The sequence below is a fragment of the Notechis scutatus genome, chromosome 10 (genome assembly GCF_049901735.1).
Source record: "Notechis scutatus isolate UNSWTSFEM ecotype Mainland chromosome 10, rNotScu1.2, whole genome shotgun sequence".
Lineage (NCBI taxonomy): Eukaryota > Metazoa > Chordata > Lepidosauria > Squamata > Elapidae > Notechis > Notechis scutatus.
The window spans coordinates 21,502,478-21,521,276 of NC_142018.1; the positions used below are offsets into that span (position 1 = coordinate 21,502,478).

At 45.9% G+C, this 18,799-nt stretch overlaps 1 protein-coding gene across 2 annotated transcripts in view; it reads right to left on the reverse strand.

The window, feature by feature from the left end:
• The window catches only part of SLC9A6 (solute carrier family 9 member A6), a 23,660-nt gene continuing 4,861 nt past the window's right edge, over nt 1-18,799 (reverse strand). Inside the window, exons 5-16 of one of the 2 annotated variants that reach the window (XM_026685335.2) lie at nt 17,449-17,561; nt 15,498-15,603; nt 14,397-14,538; nt 13,001-13,106; nt 11,755-11,843; nt 11,402-11,515; nt 10,391-10,502; nt 9,377-9,530; nt 7,821-7,851; nt 6,718-6,797; nt 5,384-5,489; nt 1-4,707 (exon numbers count right to left, since the gene is read on the reverse strand). In XM_026685335.2, coding sequence (XP_026541120.2) covers nt 4,435-4,707; nt 5,384-5,489; nt 6,718-6,797; nt 7,821-7,851; nt 9,377-9,530; nt 10,391-10,502; nt 11,402-11,515; nt 11,755-11,843; nt 13,001-13,106; nt 14,397-14,538; nt 15,498-15,603; nt 17,449-17,561 — 1,426 coding nt within the window. In that variant the 3' untranslated portion in view covers nt 1-4,434. Of the gene's footprint in view, nt 4,708-5,383; nt 5,490-6,717; nt 6,798-7,820; nt 7,852-9,376; nt 9,531-10,390; nt 10,503-11,401; nt 11,516-11,754; nt 11,844-13,000; nt 13,107-14,391; nt 14,539-15,497; nt 15,604-17,448; nt 17,562-18,799 lie in introns of both variants that reach the window. The other variant, XM_087971911.1, reaches the window with a different exon arrangement.

Below are 18,799 nucleotides of genomic sequence, written 5' to 3' on the forward strand. Positions count from 1 at the left end.
TTTGATCGCCAGATCACACAGCTTGATAAAGAAGCTGTTTTATTTATTTAAATAATTAGGTTACGATAGGGTTATTGTACAGAATATTGATACTTCTTCCTTTTCCACTTTACACGTCCTTACTTCTTTCAGTGGTATGAGATTTACAGCTGCAAGACAAAACGTGACTTTAAAAAACCCTCAACGAAGTCCAACCGATTGAAAAATAACGTTTAAAAGCACATTTGCCGCATGGAGTGAAAAACCATGAAGACGCATCCCTTTCAAAGACACTTATTTTATAGGCCCATGATTTCTTTTACAGTGCGAGTAACAATAAAGGATTTGAGTTATCATCAACCAAAAAGAAAGGTGCAATTATTATGCTCAAGGGTTATCGTTACAAGAATGCCACAACTACAGCAGTTAATACCATAAAAAGAGACAAATTCAACAGTAAATCGAGAACACTAGAACTTGAACATACAATGTCACCGATGCAGAAATCGAATCTTTACAGAGGAAAAAAAAAAAGCGTATTTTGAGGGAAACTGATTTTAAACCCACAGCTGGAGTCACAAGCTTATAAATCCCCACTTTTTTGAGGTCGTGTTAAGAACAGGGCACTAGACACACGAGAGAAATTAAGCACAAGGGAACTGCTTTTCTTGCGGCACCGAAAAAAGAAATGGGCACTTATCAACGCCGTGCTTCATTTCTGGCAGATTGTGGTTCATCCTGGAGGAACCGCAGTTGGTGTCAGCGTTCTCGATTACCATGAAACCTGGGATCCATCTCCCAACTCAACCAGCAGTTGAAAACTATCCCAGGCATTCGAAGTCTGGAGTGATGTGGTGGTTGTTATGATGCCTTAAGGGCAAACTTGCCTGAAAAACTAGGGAGTGTATTATTATTACGTTTAGAAAGAGAAATTCTCAAAGATGCAGAATTTTGGTCTCAGAGAGGGATGGGTTTGTCTGAAGATCAGGTTGCCTTTTCCCCAAAGGAGCTTGTAACAAACCTACATTCTTAAATGTAGGTTTCAGGAAAGAATGAATGCAAGGAGTTCCCGTTAGGAGGACACCTTCTCAAGAAGATGTCACAAGGATGTCCTCTCCAATGGACCACCGGGAACTATCTGCTTGCCCTTTGAAACCAAGAGGTCTCTGCCAGGTTTCTAAACCAGGTTGCACTGCAACCTACGGTTACATCACAAGTCCTCGCTCCTCAACACACATTAGCAAGTAGCTGCTTTAAATAAATAACAAAACGTGTGAGGTGGTGCTTACGGGAATAGTTTGGCACTGCACAACTTGCACTTGAGGGTAGAGAAGGCACAACCAAGGAGTTGGGCGTGGGGGCTTCCCTCTTTTGTCCAGTTTAAGGCAGCAAAGCAGAACCGATTCCCTTGGGATCTAGGATCTCCCTAAACTTGTCAGCCCCACTTTTAATCTATTACCTGCCGATAAGACACCAGATTTAGGCACACAACCCAAAATCGCAAGGGACCTTGTTTTACTTATGGTTCTGAGCGAAGGCGGCCTCCAAGCAGGACAAAATGGGGCCTTCCAGATGTTGCTGAAGCCCACATAAGGGCACAGCCTGCCACCTTGCAGATGTTGGTGCACTCTTAATTCCCAGCCTGGCATTTGAGGCTGCTGGGAACTGTAGTTCCACAAGGGGCCTTAAGTCATGATTTACAAACAAGAAACTTTAACTGGTAGCGGAGTCTGCAAATCTTCCAAATTGGGGAGGACGGAGCAGAAGGGTGATCCCCCATTTCAGACAAAGTTATGTCTCCTTGACAAAATTCTACATTTTTCTGACGCAGAAAAGTCTGCAAACTCCATGACTGATCAGGCTGAAAAGATCATTAGCTTAGTTGCTTAGAAACATTGGAAACCGAAGCGTTATCACATGAACATTTCTCATATTATTAGCAATAGTACTATTGTTATTATTATTATTATTTTAACATCGGACATTAAGATACAGACATTATATAGAAGCACAACATGCATTCACATATATTGAATGACGTTCCTGCATAGCAGGAAAAAATAATAATAAAAATAATAAAAGACCTAATGTTACCTAACGAAGTAAGTTTGGGAGAGAAAGGGGGGGAAAAATCTTATTTTTCCAGTGCAGTGAAGTTTGACACTTCTCAGGCAAGTGGTGTCACTACAGAATTGGGGCGACTCTTGAAAAAGGTGGGTGGGACACGATGAAAGCAGAATGCAACCAAAAGGGAAGGAATAGAGCTCACCATTCTTGGGCAGGTCCCCAAAATTATTCTGAAGGAGACTTGGAGAAAGTTAATTCAGACCGGAAACTTTTGGAAAACAAAAAGTAATCTGTTTACGTGGCTGAAATGGAATCGGTTCCTTGCTGGACCAAAAGAAGGGGGGAAAAGTCCAGCACAGCCAATCTTCTTTAAGGTTTAAAAAGATGAAGCAATTCCGTTTTTCTGTTCTGGAGGGGAAGAAAAAAATCTCAGCTCAAAAGTTCTCGTTTTAAAGAAAATGAAAAAAAGAAAAAAAGAAAAGGCACACATGCAAAGTTATACTTTATAGGCTGAAATGCAGGATGTCTACAGCTACCTAGCCTGCTTCCAGGGCACAAAATGGTTACAAACATTTCACAATTTTGGAGCGTGGTTTTCCTCCAAAGCACGCCGGGGGTGGGTGGGTGGGGGGGTACAAGGTTTATTTTAGGATGATAAATTTCTCTGGTGAATTGAATGGCTAGCCAAAGGGAAACTATATACTGCTTGCTGCTTGCAGGTTGTGCTAATCTTTAAAAAAATGAAACCCATTTTGAAAAGCAGGATTTTTTTAAAAAAACAGGGAGTGTTAGTAACTAGAATAAAATGGGGCATTAAAAAAGCATTTCGAAATTCTAATGTGAGAGTTGGTTTTGTGTGTTTTCGGCATAAGAAAGCAATGAGGTTCAGTCGGTAAGTGACCCGGATCTGCCAGCGTGCCTGGAAAAGATGCGATGAAAATCCTCCAAAACAAGTGAAACGGAAAGTTAGAAGAGAAAAATCTGAATAAACTTGAATGTAAAAATTAGCAGGTTGTTCAGAGCTCTTTCCTAGGTGAAGAAATTTTTTTTAAAAAAAACAAACGTCAAGCAACAGGCCTTATTGGCATTTTTCTCACTGAATTGTAAACAATGAGACAGAAATTTCTTTCCCCCATTATAGACACACACACACACACACACAAATGTGCATTATCACGCAACCAATACCAAGGAGTGCAACTATACAAATGCACAGATGTTCCAAGTATCTTTAAAAAAAAAAACACCAACCCTGTAAAATCTCTACCTGTGTCTTTTGGACAGTCCCAAGTGCTGCTGCTCCAGCTGTTTGTTTAGTCTGCAGATGTGCACCCATTAAAAAAAAATTCTGCTCCCACCCCCCCACCCCAGCCACTAGAATAGAAAGCTCAAAATCGACACGGCCGTTTTTGGGTGCCTCCAACCTGCTCCTTGAAGCCGCATGTAGAATTCTCTGCACAAAAAGAATGAAACGGTAGCTATTTAGGTACTCCGTAAATTCGGCACCTCACCCTAAACGCGGTGGGGTCAGGCGAGAGAAAAATGAAAACCTAAATAATGATAAAATGATCCACCTCCAGTGTCTTAAGAGGACAACCTTCTCTATTGGGACAACCGAGGAGGTTGACTCCTGTCAACCCACACACACAACTTGCCAAGTTAGAAGCTTGTTATGCCCACAGCATCTGCCGTCCGGCTAATTCTCCCTTCAATGTGGACAGCCAGGTGGCCAAAAGAGAAGCCCCTTTGTCCAAATCCGTCCAACATCCAGGAGATGTTCTTCAAAATAAAAGATTTCAAGCAAAAAAAACCCTTTGGTTTTTCTTTGATCTTCTGCCTAACTGCAGTTTGGCCACCTCGTCTTAAGTTCCCCACTGCTCAATCTTAACCTACCTTCCTTCCTTCCTTCCTTCCTTCTCTTCCCTTCCCTCCTTCCCTGGCATCAGCAAAATGGGCACTTGGATGGTCAAAACCCAACCCAAACAACGACAACAATGACACATAATTCTATAGAACCGGAAAGGTTCTTGTTTTGCAAAGCCGCTTTGCCCTACAAGTCTCTACGTTCCCCGTGGCCCAACTGGATCGAAGACAGTTCCACTGCTGTTTGGTGCAAGTCCCATCCATTTCACATGGGTGCTTCTAAGCGTACAAAATCAACAGCTCACTCCCCAAGAACTGCCATGCACGGACAGCGGGGATTCGGCCTGACATCGTATAAATAAATCGTATTTATACAGCTCAAACGCTCCTGAGACGGGCAGTAGGATTTTTTTCGGAGGGGGGGAATCACCGATAGCCAGGTTTTTCTTCGCCACTGTCTGCGGATATTTTGGTTGTCGTTGGTTCCTCTTCCTTGGACTCCGCGTCGTCTCAAGGAACCGGTCTTTACGCTGGGCCGTGGCGAGCGTTGTCAACCACGCCGGAAGGCGGCTCCGAGTCGTCCATGGGGAGAACGAGGCGTGTCCCCCGGATGACCAGTTCATGGTCTCCGAAGCCCAGCTCCTGGTCCAGGGTGTCCTCGGAACCGTTCCCGGCCACCCGCCTGGAGGCGCCCGATGGCAATGAATCGGAGTTCCCGCTGGAATCCCCGTACGTCAGGCTGATGTCTCCGTCGTTCAATATCAGATCTGAGTCGTCGTCCTTCAGCTGCTCTTGATTCTGAGGAGGAGGAGGAGGAGGAGGAGGGAAAGGAGGAAGAAATGGGAAGAGGAGGAAGAAAAAGGGAAAGAACACAAGGGGGAGGAGTAAGGGAGAAGGGAGGAGGGGAGAGGGGGAAGGAGAAGAAGGAAGAATTGGAAGAGAAGGAAGAAGAGGAATAGGAGGAAGAAAAAGAGAAAGAACACAAGGAAGAGGAGTAAGGGAGTAGGAGAAGGAAGAGGAGGGAAAAAGATAAAAAAGACGAGGAGGAGGAGGAAGGGAAGAGGAAGAAGGGAGGAGGAGGAAGACAGAAGGGAGGAGGAGGGGAGGGGAGAGGGAGAGGAAGTAGGAGGAGGAAAAGGAGAAGATCAATGGCTTTACTAAACAGCAGAAGTCCAAAGCAGCTTCAGTAAGAGAATTGGGCAACTTCTTAGTATCTACAACAACATTCCCAACCTCAAGAAGGAACACCCAACAAAGAGGCTAGAGTCCACCTCAACAAAGGACAACCCAAACTACTCTTCCCTTCCCTGAGGGCCTGCTCTCCTTTTCTGGACGTCAACTCTCCAACCCCACGCACGGATTATCCTCGGGTTTTGCCCGGCCCACCTTAGTGACAGTGAGCAGGCCAAGATGAACGCAACGGTGAGCCACGGGAGGTCCTTCATTTGGGGGTTGGGGGAACTCCTGGACTCACCTCGTAAGCCTGCGGACTCGTCAGACACCTTGCAAGGGGCCCACAGCAACTGGGGAGCGTGGTGGTGAGGGGGGGCCCGCTGTGCGTCAAGAGAGGTTTTAAATAGCTGAGGAGGGGTTAAGGCAAAGGAGCCATCTCTCTTTTGGGAAAGAGTACACTTTTATCCAAAGCCAAGACTTTGATATGGTTTTTCTAGCACGGCTACCTCTGTTTCTCCAAAAACTGACTTTCTTTTGGACTCCCAAATAAGCACTAGGGCTTATTTTCAGGGGAGGCCTTATTTTGCCCATGTCCAGGAGGCCGTCTTCGGCTTGCTCGCGGAGGAAAGGGCCACAAAGCGGTAGACAAGTCTAAGGGCTACTGCTGTTATATTAGGCACATGCGTAAAAAACACGCTAGGTCTTATTTTGGGGGAAACAGGGCAATTAAAATTACCTAAAGCAACAGAAGTAACAAACTCTCTCCTAAACTCCTAAAAAGGGTTTCTTAAAAGCTTTTGCCAATGCTTCCTTGGCGCACACACGTGACGGCCACGCTGGCACAGGAATTCTGGGAGTTGAAGCTGTAAAGTTGCCATAGTTGCTGCTATAAGGCCTGATCAACTGAGCAATGATGGCTTTTCCATACGGCTGTGATTTCTTCCCCTTTAATTACTTTTTGTGGCCAGGGTCCCCCAAGGCTTAAGATGGAAATCATAATGTTTCTTTAAGCCTTCGCTGACCTCCTATGACATTGTGGCCCACGCTAGGGGTTGGTGGGCCACAGGTCGAGAGCCCCCGCCATACGGGATTCCTCTACGCCTGCTTGCAGAGTTCCTCCCCTGTTTTCCTACATTAAGCCATCACAACTATTACTACGGTTTTGGTCCACTGTTAGTTCTCTTCTGCTTTCCGCCACGGAGCGCGAGAGAGGTCTGGCCCACCTCCATTCTAAGAAGAAAGTAGTTTGCAGGAGCAGAGGGATAACGCTTTGACCCTGAAATCCTACATTGCTCAGTATAAGTTTTGGCTTCAGGCTTCTCCAAGGTTTGTTGCTCGTGGCCTGGGCTCGGTCACTTCTGGACACAGCAGGGAGCTGGCCTGGTGTCAAAACTCGGGTTGGGGGTGGGGGTTGGGGATACAGAGACTGGAAGAAAACTAAAATAATCTTCTGCCCCTGCAGGCATGGCACATACGAGAGATCTAGCGTTCTGCATTTCTTGGTCCCGAGCCCAGATAAATGGCCACGAGAGACAAGAATGCACAGCTGAGGAAGGGAAGATGCTTCGGCCATCTCTGGCTGCAGATGCGGGAACTCGGGGTCCAAATCCACCCCCTGATCCCTGCGAAGGATACTTATGGTCGAAGTTATACCAGACTCGGAACAGCCAGGCGCTCTCGGCTCTGGTGCTTCGCCCCTCAGTTTCTGGCCCACCCTGGAAAAGAAGGAAAACACAACAGAATCGTAGTAGGGTTTGGGGGCGGGGAGAGTCACAAGCAATGTTGAGTTTGCTCTTCGTTTTCTGCAGGGTGTTGTTTAGTGGTCTGATGTTTGTGATCTGGACTGCGTTAATCAGAAGAGGAGTTTAAAGATCGGTAGTGCTTCAACGAAGTTCTGACAGAATCCTGGCATCAGGACACAAGGGAGGCCTACTCAGGCTGGTTGGAAATGAGATTGTGTGTGTGTGTGTGTGTGTGTGTGTGTGTGACAGAGAGAGAGAGAGAGAGAGAGAGAAAATAATATTTATCTTTTGAGAGCTGAATGCAATGAAATTTCATTTTAATGTATGTTGATTTGTGTACATTTAAAATGACAATAAAGTCTATTCTATTCTATTCTATTCTTCCCTTATTCTATTATTTTTTCTATTTTATTTTCTTATTCTATTCTAATATTCTATTCTATTCTTCCCCTATTCTATTCATTTTTTCTATTCTATTCTAATTTCCTATTCTTTCTATTCTATTCTATTCTATTCTATTATTCTTCCCCAATTCTAATCTTTTTTTTTCTATTCTATTCTAATTCCCTATTCTATTCTAATATTCTATTTTATTCATTCCTTATTTTATTCATTCCTCATTCTATTCTATTTATTCCTTCCCTATTCTATTCTTTCCCTATTCTATTCTAATTTCCTATTCTAAGATTCTATTCTATTAATTTCTTATTCTATTCTAAGATTCTATTCTACTCTAATTTTCTATTCTATTCTATTCTATTCTATTCTATTCTATTCTATTCTATTCTATTCTATTCTATTCCATTCCATTCTTTCCTTATTCTATTCTTCCCATTCCATTCCATTCCATTCTTATTATTTCTTTATCTTGAAAACACTTGGCACTCCAGAAGGTGAGAAACGACTCCAGAGTGAACTTAATCATTGAGGTCTTGGAAATTCCGACTTAACCACCGCAGGAGTGTGGCAGTGAGGGTGGAGAGAGGAGGCACTTACCACGTTGTCTTGGTCAGCATCGACACCGACCCTGCAGGGAAGAACACGCAAGGACTATTACTCTCCCCATTCAGACGGGGGCAAAACTCTCTGCCCAACCAGCTGGCACACAAATCCTCACCCAAAAGGCTTTGAGACGGGCGCCTCTAAATACGACCATTGGTCCTTCGTGCTAAAGTAACAGGCGGGCATGGGTGTGCAAAAGTGCGCAAAGGGGAAGGAAAGCTCGGGTGTTGGGAAAGGTGGAAGGAAAGACGAGAAGCAGGAATATGGAAGGCAAAGTTACATGATGGGGGCAGGGTTAGAAGATCTGAAGGGCCAGGTCATCCTGGGGAAAGGCTAAGAATCTGACTTGATGGCATATAATGAATGCATTGCTTCTCCATCCGAGGAGAGATTGTGGACAGTGGTGATATGCTACCGGTTCACACCGGTTGGACCGATCTGGTAGGGGGGGGAGACGCCTACAATCAGGTGAGAGGAAAACGAAGAGTAAAGCAAAGGGTTGGCCCTCCCACTGGCCCCTACGCTTTCCTCTTCCTGATCCTCTCCGTGGATTGGCGCTGCAGAGTCTCAGCTGGTGTGGGGAAAGCTGTGCGGGGGCGTTAAGCAAAGCACGCCCACCGTGTGTCATATCTACTGAACCGGTGGTAAAACCATTTGAATCCCACCATTGTGTCAACTCATAAAACATTCCTATGCCTGTTTTAGTAGTTGCCATAAAAAAAAGGGGGGGGGGGGAGGAAGGAAATCTGGAAGAGCAGTTGAAAGCATTCCAACTCTTCTCTTTAAAAGATTGTAGCTAAAATACCAGAGCTTTTGCCTGCAAATATCTTTCATCGGAGAACGTGAACGAGGACACCCAGCCCGTGAAGGGGCTCAATTGGAGAAGCTGATTTATGACACACCCAGCAGGGGGGGGGGCGGAAACAGGGTCACAGGGGACTGTAAATGACCTATGCCAGAATTGGCTTCATACAGGGCAGGGCCAGTATGTCGCCTCTAATGAATCCTTGGAAGTTTTTCGAAATTTGGCTCCAGAATCACGATTGAATTAGGGCGATTGCTGGAATCCTGACACGCTGATTGTGGAGCACAAGTGGATACACCTCACACCTCTGCTCAGATGTGAGCTGGGCCGGCATTCATGAGACGGCCACCCTTGGGAGGTTGGCACGGTCTATTCCTGCCTTCTCATGCTCATCACCCAGAGCCAAGCTGACATCCAGTGGCTCAGAGGATGCTTTTCGTAACCGGATGTGGCCCCACGCCGTTTGCATGTGGATTCCTTCTTCCCGAAAGGACACCTCACCCCAATTCACGGCAGGGCGAAACAAAACCAAAAAAACACCCAATTGCAATTCGCTCCGTTGAAGCCAGCACTGCCCTTATCCCGAAAAGACATAAACCAACTTGCTCAATGTTGCCAGTGATCCGTAAAGTGGCTCTACTGCTCTTTTCAAGCCCACCATGCTCAGGATGGCCCCACCCGAATTAAGCAATTCCGCTCGCAGCTGAGGAAGAGGAAGAGGAAGGGCAGGAAGGGCCTAACTCACCGAATGTGCAGGCACGAGAGCATCGGGGTGGTGCCGCCGCCGAAGACCCAGACGGTGAAAAAGACGATCAGCAGAGTCGTACTGAACATCACCTGCCGCGCATAGGTGGCTGTGTCCCGGATGGCCAAGGCAAACGCCATGGCTCCCCGCAGGCCTAAGAGAAAGGGGCGTGAAGTTTCCCTCAAGCTGGTTGGGTTTTCTAGTCCAGGCCCACCCACCCACCCCTCCACCTCCAGGCTGCGGCCTGTTTGGAACCAGCCCGCAAGTGCGCACGCTCACATAAGAACCTCCATTTGCACACAAGTGGCAGCCATTCGCGGGCATGCTTGAAGTTCCATTTGGGCACACATGGAGTTGCGCATGTGAGCATACATGCCTGCCACTCACATGGAACTATTTCCTCTGCTTCTCACCCACCCCCACCCCGGCTGGGTCCACCTAGCCAGAAAGGTTGGGGAAGCATTTTTCTAGTCCATTTCAAACCATTAGTCAGCCATTTTTAGCCTTTGCACAAACATGGACAAGCCATCTTCAAAGGTGGAGAAAACCATCATTTCACTTTCTTTCCCAGTCCTTAACAGGATTCCCCGCATCTATATATAATCTCCCGTAAATGTCTGTGCATACTTCCTTGTGCCTTTTTTCCTATAATATCATTTATTATATAATTTATTATAATATAATAAACAGTTTTTCCCCGGCCATCACTCTGCTAAACAAATAATTCCCTCAACACTGTTCAACTATCACTGTTAATTTTCTCATGAATTGCCTGTGATTTATGTGGGAGTGAAGCTTTCTGCAAATGATCAGGTCTCCTCTGGCTCCCTTACCTCCACTGGTTCGCTTCCTGAAGGCAATTTGTTCAGCCCGATAAGAAATATTTACCTGGCCCTCCTCCTTCACTCCAATATAATCTTAAAAACTGGAAGGGGCCCATCCTTTGCCTCTTTCCTTCTTTCGTGTGCAATTATTTGTGGCAGCCAGATTCAAAGGAGTCCAAGGGCCACTCACCAGCAAACATCATCATGTGTTGAATGTTCGTCCCAATCTTGTTTCGCCTCCCCAGGTTAAGAAGGAAAGAGAGGGGGTAAATGTTTGCTGCTCTTCCCAGGAAGACTGCCAGCTAGATTCGTGGCTGCATTAAGGAAATTATTTTCCGATAGAAGAAAATATTTATAGCTCAGGGCGGAACTGGAAGGGGTGTGTGTGCGTGTGTGTCCTTGATGCTCCCTGAGCTGGGTGGTTTCCTTGCAGACGTTTCATGACCCAACTACACAACATCATCAGTGGTAGAAGGGAGTTGGGTTTGCTCTCTATATGCATACGGTCCCTTCTTGCACTGATGATGTTATCTAGTTGGGTGGTGAAATGTCTGCAAGAAAACCACCCAGCTCAAGGCAGCATAAAGGACCCCGCAAATTAATTGCTCTTTTAAGCCCACTTTAAAATTACACAGGCTGCTTAACCTGGTTTACAGCAGCTTAGAATGTCATCTAAATGTCACAACCAATGTTGGCTTCTTTACTTCCTCACCAGGTGGGTGGGCTAAGAATTTTTCAGGGCCAGAAAAGGCTTGCCACTAAAAATGCCACAAAGCAAAAAAAAAAAAGCCCAAATGAGCTTCTGTTGGATTCTGTCTTTTCAGACTGAGCCCAGATACGCTGGTTGGTAAAGTCTGCCCAACTTGCTGGTCAGCTGACCCAGGTTTGGACACTTCTCACAACATCCAATAAACCAGGATAAAACAAAAAGGGTGTAAAACAACATGCAAACTCAGTGCGTTGTTTTTTTTTTTAACTAATCACTGCTTTTTCCCCTTCCCTGAGAGTGTTCATTATTAAATTATCTGTATCGCTCAGTGCTGAATTTACACAAGCATGTTTCAATCCTGTTTAATTGGGAGTAATAACCGTATTCTACTCTCCGGGTTCCTCTTTCTTTAGCCCCCGTTTTCCAGACAATTATCCTACACAACCCGACGTGGCTTCCCCTCATATATTTTTTTCAAACAAAAAAGGATACAAAAGCCCCAACCACAAAGGTTGGATTGAAGACGTGGTTCTGGAACGTGAACAGTGTAAGCCCCATGTAGGAAAAAATGAAGTTCTCCGCCAAGAAGTTGAGTAGCTCAAACAACTAAAATATTGGACAAGATGAGAGAACAGCGGTAGATGGTCCTCGCAATGACAGCGACCCAAATATTTATTTAAAGTGATAGGGGAAATTCTTCAAAGCGTGGACCGCACAAGATAGAGAAGCCAGCATTAATTTATTAAATTTATAAGGGGGACAGTGGGCAATTAAAAAAAAATTATTGCAACTCTCCTGCGTTAAGGGAAGTGTCCCTCCCTGGCAATTCTGGTCCAAGGCCTCACCTGTTTTGTCCTGTGCTGAGATTCTGTGGACAAGTTGTTGTAGGTATAGTGAGCTTGAGTGATGCCACAGAACAAAACTGCCACCACACCTGGGGACAAAATATTGGATGAATAAGAGAGCCTGCAGCCCCCATAGCCCATCTCCTGTTTTTCTTCAACACACCTTTTTATTATGGTTTAGCATGGTAGGTGAGTGTTGCACCTGCATAAACCTAATTTTAGAATAGAAGAGCAGAGTTGGAAGGGACCTTGGAGGTCTTCTAGTCCAATCCCTCGCCTAGGCAGGAAACCCTACACCACTTCAGACAAACGGTTATCCAACATCTTTTTTTTTTAAACTTTCAGTGTTGGAGCATTTACAATTTCTGGAAGCAAGTTGTTCCACTGATTAATTGTCTTCACTGTCAGGAAATTCCTCCTTAGTTCTAGGTTGCGTCTCTCCTTGATGAGTTTCCATCCGTTGCTTTTCTTGTCCTGCCTTCAGGGGCTTTGGAGAATAGCTTGACTGCCTCTTCTTTGGGGCAGCCCCTCAGATATTGGAAGGCTGCTATCCTGTCTCCCCTAGTCCTTCTTTTCATCAGAGACTAGCCCTGCCCAGTTCCTGCACCCGTTCATCGTACCTTTTAGCCTCCAGTCCCCTGATCCCCTTGGTTGCTCTTCTCTGCACTCTTTCTAGAGCCTCAACCTCTTTTTTTTACATCGTGGTGACCAAAACTGAATGCAGTCTTCCAAGTGTGGCCTTTACCAAGGCATTATAAAATTTATGGGCTTGGCATTGGCTTTCAGACTGATCTGAACAAACTCTGCTTAAAGCCAAAAGCCGTCAGGACGGGCGGGTCCAACAGAAACCCACAGGCCTTTTAGCTACGCAGAATACTTCCACCTCCAGGTGAGAGCAATCAGCCCCAATAGGTTGGTAATGACATAGTTCGGTGTTGCATAAAAACAGCTCCTCCCATTACACCCCACAGTCTCAGGCAAGAAAGCAGCCCGTCCTGGAAACTCCTTAGAGAAAACTGGAGTAACTAAAGACCACAAGCTCCATCCCAGATGCTCAAACCCCCCCACGGCTGAACCGTCCCCAGGGGTTTTGGGGGGGGAAGTGGGGAACCTTTTTGGGTGTGGCCTTTTCAGCATCAGAGAAGTTGGGTCGCTGCCGATTTGGCAAGGATTTAAATCTCACTGGGGGGTTTCCTGGTACCATTCCACTCAGGCGGTACGAGGGAAGAAGCGCATGGCCACTTACCGGTAAAACCACACGCTTCGGCCAAGAGGAAGGTGCTCCAGGACATCAGGAAAAACAAGCCTGTTTCCAGCAGGTGGAAGTCGTGGAGTTTGGTAAACTTGGTGACGTGGAGCTGGAAGAAGTTAAGGAAGAAATCCAGCAGAGATTGCTGCAGATTTGGGGGAAAAACAACAACACTCCAACAAAAACAAGAGAAATTTCTCAGCGAGGTCACTAAAGTGTCCCCAAATCAGGGAAAGATATAAACTGAGCAAACTTGAGGGGTTCAAGCCACCACCCCATAAATGCACCAGCAAAGCTGTGGCTTGTCAAATATTGGGCCTTTTGGCTTTAACGCTCTCAGCTTGCAATCCAGGGGAGAAGAGTGCAAGTCATGGACCCCTGTGTGGCCTTTTTCTTGGAATGTTTCTGCCCTTTGCATTCAAATGGTCTGGCACTATTTGACTGGACTGGCCTTTAATTGAATCACTTGACAATTAAAAGAGAGCCTTTATCAGCCCAATAAGGAAATACGTTTTGAGAGGGTGCTTTTGACCAGCTGAAATGGATATTTTTAATATGTATGTATGTATGTATGTATGTATGTATGTATGTATGTATGTGTGTGTGTGTGTGTGTGTGTATAATTTATTTATTGGATAGATATAGATATATATTTTGGATATGTGGCTGAAATGGATATAATTATACACACACACACACACACACACAATTTACGTTTACATATACATACATGTATGTGTGTGTGTGTGTGTGTATCTGTTTTCTTAAGTTTTCGCGGGTACTTACATGTATGGTATTCAGCTTTGTTCGGGTATTTTCCCACGTCATTATAGTTGTGCTTTTAAAGTTGTAGCAATGTTTCGGCAGAATCTCATCTGCCATCATCAGGCTTCTGTATTGTGCAACAACTGTAAAAGTCTGACTCACAGACGAACACAATACAGAAGCCTGATGATGGCAGATGAGATTCTGCCGAAATGTTGCTACAACTTTAAAAGCACAACTATAATGACGTGGGAAAATACCCGAACAAAGCTGAATACCACACATATATATATATACACACATACATATACTTTTACATATGCTTTTACATATACATATACGTACACATACACATGTATATATGTATATTTCTCTCTCTCTACAGTTTGGATATTTGTGGCCAATCAAGTTGATAATAAATGGGTTAGAGCTTTAAGTCTGTTCCTGAAGAAAAGCAGCATCTTAGCAATGATAAAGTTATAGAGTTATTTACTGACAAACCAAAATTCTGAATTCTTTCACTGAGGGTGGGGGGAACCTCCTTACTGTGCCGATTTTTACAGCCTCCCGAGCGGCAAACCTTCTCGCTCAGAAACAAGAGAGTTTCCGACGGACAAACCAAGGATATCAGAGCAGTGACCACGCCAGTGGCCGCCCCCATGGCGAATGATCCGCTGAAAATCCCCAGGAAGATCCCGATGGATTTGAACATGGCGGTCACATCGAAAGTGTGGCTGTTGTCTCCGGCGGGCTGGTAGGCAACGATTGAGCTGTGGGGAACACAGAACGCAGACTGTTTAAGCCGGCTCTTCTTCCACAGCGATTCCCCTCCGCCGTTCTGCTAGTGCTGGAGCGGTGCGGTGGCCCAGAGGCGGAGCTCTCAGGAGGCTGCGAGCTCGATCCTAGCTGGAGGCAGATCGTTCTCTCTCTGGGCATGATGAGAATGTCTCTGCTGGATATAACTCCGCACTGGGGACAGGAAGGGCATCCGGCCAGTAAACACTCAGCTCCATTCAGCTCCCTAGACTCCATCCCGCAAGGGATTGAAGTGGAAGATTTTGCTAGTGCCAGATGCGCCAAGAATCATTTGGAAGAGCCGTGGTGGCGCAGTGGTTACAATGCAATATTGCTGGATAATTCTGCCCACTGCCAGGAGTTCTATGCTTAACCAGCTAAAGGTTGACTCAGCCCTCCATCCTTCCGAGGTGGGTCAAATGAGGACCCAGATTGTTGGGGGCAAGAGGCTGACTCTGTAAACCGCTTAGAGAGGGCCGGAAAGCACTGTGAAGTGGTATATAAGTCTAAGTGCTATTGCTCTTCCTTCCTTCCTTCCTTCCTTCCTTCCTTCCTTCCCTTCCCTTCCCTTCCCTTCCCTTCCCTCCCTCTTATTCCCTTTCTCATTCTCCTTCCTGATGGCACAGTGGTTAGGATGCAACATTGCAGGCTAACTCTGCCCACTGCCAGCAGTTCGATCCTGACCGGCTCAAGGCTGACTCAGCCTTCCATCCTTCCGAGGTGGGTACAATGAGGACCCATATTATTGGGGGCGATAGGCTGACTATGTAAACCGCTTAAAGAGGGCTGGAAAGCACTGTGAAGCGGTATATAAGTCTAAGTGCCATTGCTATCACTTTCTACAAGGCACGACTGCTTTGCAGATGTTCCCTAACTTGAGCTGCCTCTGCCAGGGGGGGGAGGGGCCATGTCGGGCGAAAGACACACAACTTACGAAGACAGCACAATGGCCACTGCGTCATTGAGGACACTCTCTCCAAAGAGAAGGGCGTAGAGCTCAACGTCCACTTGAAGTTCATGGAATATGGCGAGGACTGTCACTAGCCGAGAAAAAAAAGAAGAGCAAAGAATTTGCTAGAATCCCAAGTTAGCTTACTGCATTGTTTACCTGGCAACATCTCCACCTTCAAAATACAAGAGAGATGCAAACATCTGTAGAAAGATCCAACAAACGCTTATAGGACAGGATCAAGTCTGGGTCAGTCACCAGGACTGGAGGTTTTTGTCTTCAGGAAACCCCTGTCTAGCTTCTAGGACAATCCACCCCAAGCCATTCATGAACACTTGGCATGGATTCTTCCACCAAAGTCCTTGACAAAGACTTCATGGAATAAATTAAAAGGCTGAAAGAGTTGAAAGAAGACTGTTCCTTGGGATACTTTGAGGAGGTCAAAGTTTGTTAGGAATAACAAGGTTACCTAACGTAGTTTGGGTAAAATAATATATATAAACTATGATAGTAAGTTTAAGTGTGTGTCACTTTAAACTGCAAAGCATGTAATTTTGGGTGCGGTTGTAAAACCGCCATAAGAGGGAGCAAGAGAACCTGCTGGATTGCTAACTATGCTGGATTGATGGTTTGCTAATTGCGTGTTCCTGCTGCTGAGTTTTTGGAACGTCGAAGGAAGAAAGGAGGTTTGACTTCTTTATATCTCTACTGCGAGGAGATATATTACTGGACTGATATTTGTAAGTTTACTAACCTCTTTTTCGACACTGGACTTTGCAACTGAATAATCCCCGAACGGACTGAACTAGTGAATGATATATGGACTGTTTGACTATGATAAAACTCTTACTGGAATAAACTATTTAACTAGCACAGTGTATCTGTTTTTACTGAGTGTAAGCTACAAAAACGTTTATCACACATATTTGCCTGCCTGCCTGACTGCCGTGCAAATTCTGCTAGGGTGTATCCCTAACAAAGTTACTCAGGAATCTTAACGAGATTCCTGTGAGACTTAAAAGGCCATTTCTATCCCGTTCTAGATCCTTGCTACATCAATATATACATCAAGGAGCCTCGGTGGCGCAGTGGTTAAGAGTGTGGTACTGCAGGCTACTTCTGCTGCCTACCGGCTGCCTACAATTTGGCAGTTCAAATCTTACCAGGCTCAAGGTTGACTCAGCCTTCTGTCCTTCCAAGGTGGGTAAAATGAGGGCCCAGATTGTTGGGGGAGCAAGAGGCCGACTGTAAACTGCTTAAAAAAGGACTGGAAAGCACATAAGTCTAAGTGCTTTTGCTAACTCTGCCCACTGCCAGCAGTTTGATCCTGGTCGGCTCAAGGTTGACTCAGCCTTCCCTCCTTCCGAGGTGGTTAAAATGAGGGCCCAGATTGTTGGGGGAGCAAGAGGCTGACTCTGTAAATCACTTAGAGGGCTGCAAAGCATTATAAAGCGGTATATAAGTCTAAGTGCTATTGCTTATTGTTTCTTTTCAAGAAACTCAGACACAGGCATACAATTCTCTCACAACTTTTTTCCCCCTCTTGTGAAATAAACCAGACTCTGCTTGAACCCCAAGATTACTAACGTCGGCTTGCTGGGCTTTCGGTGGGCATCCAAAACTCCACCTGATCTGATCCAGCAAAGATGGATCTTGCTCTATTCCAGAATGGTACCTCCACATTTGCAGGGCACAAGGAGGCCAAAACAAGAAAAATCCACTTGTAATGATATGAAATTAGACAAGAAAGTTATATATGTGTAATTATGATCATGTTTGATTTAAAATGTAAAACAAAAAAAAAACCTGGAACCACACTGTTCACTTAAAGATGTATTGAAAGAAATAAAAAATATATAAAAAAAAAGAAAAATCCACTCTGTTCCCAGCTGGCATTATTTTGAGGAGGGTCCCTGGTTCCCTCCTTACAACCTACCAGGATCCGTAGCGGAGGCGATGGCACCAAAAAGCAGGCAGTCGGTAAAGTAGAAGTCTCCCCCAAGCTGCCCCATCACTTTCATCAGCGCAACACAGCCGTACATGATGGACCTGTGGAACGCACGAGAGTTGGCATTGCGATCACCCTGGCAAGCAGAACCTCATCACAGACAGCCCTAGATCTACGCCCGCAACCAAACTCCCAAATTTCTGCTGCTAAGTGGGGGAATCAGGGCCCTTTCCTCCCCCGTAAGCCACGCAACCCATGTTGCTCCCTTCTCCGTTCTTCCCTGTGTGCCCTAGGATGAAGAGGGAGTGGGCCTGGGTCTTCCTCTGAACTCCTTCTCCCTTGCTCTACCTCTCCCCTGCTCTGCCCAGCCGGACTTTGCCCTTCCCCAGTTTCTTCCACAGCCAACGGAGCCACATTCCCACTCCCTGTCAGCTGTTCGGCCTCCCCCTCCAAATCAGATTCTGACAGGAGCATGACAGGAATCCAGCTTTGCCAGGAGGTTGCAAAAGGGGATTGCGTGCCACCCATCATAAGTACGAACCGGTTGTCAAGCATCCAAAAGCAAATCACGTGGCCATGGGGATGCTGCAAATGGCATAAGTGTGGAAAGTTGTCATTAAGTATTTCAGTGCTGTTGCAACTTTGAACGGTCACTAAGTGAACTGTTGTAAGTCGAGGACTGGCTGTATTCTTCATTTATTGAGACGGGGGCAGCCTTGTGCACCTCACTCTTTCCTGCACCCACCCTTGGCAGCCTACGAGCTTCTGGGAAGCACATATGGCCTCCAATCCTAACTAACAGGCTTCTGCTGGGCCCAGGTGTTCGTCTCTCCTTCCCCAGATGCAGCTGGGAGGAGTTAAACTTTCACATTCTCTCCGGCCATCATATCACACACAACAACTAAATCCAGACACACTTTAATCTTCAATATAAAGTTTTCATGCAGAATAGCAGAGTTGGAGGGATGCGGTGGCTCCGTGGCTAAGACGCTGAGCTTGTCGATCAGAAAGGTCGGCAGTTCGGCGGTTCAAATCCCTAGCGCTGTGTAACGGAGGGAGCTCCCGTTACTCGTCCCAACTTCTGCCAACCTAGCAGCTCGAAAGCATATAAAAAATGCAAGTAGAAAAATAGGGACCGGCCACATGACCACGGAAACACCTTCGGACAGTGCTGGCTCTTTGGCTTTGTAAGAGAGATGAGCACTGCCCCCTAGAGCCAAAAATGACATACGTGCAAGGGGAACCTTTACCTTTACCTGAGTTGGAAGGGACCTTGGAGGTCTTCTAGTCCAACTCCTGCTCAAGCAGGAAACCTTATACCGTTTGACAAATCTCTGCT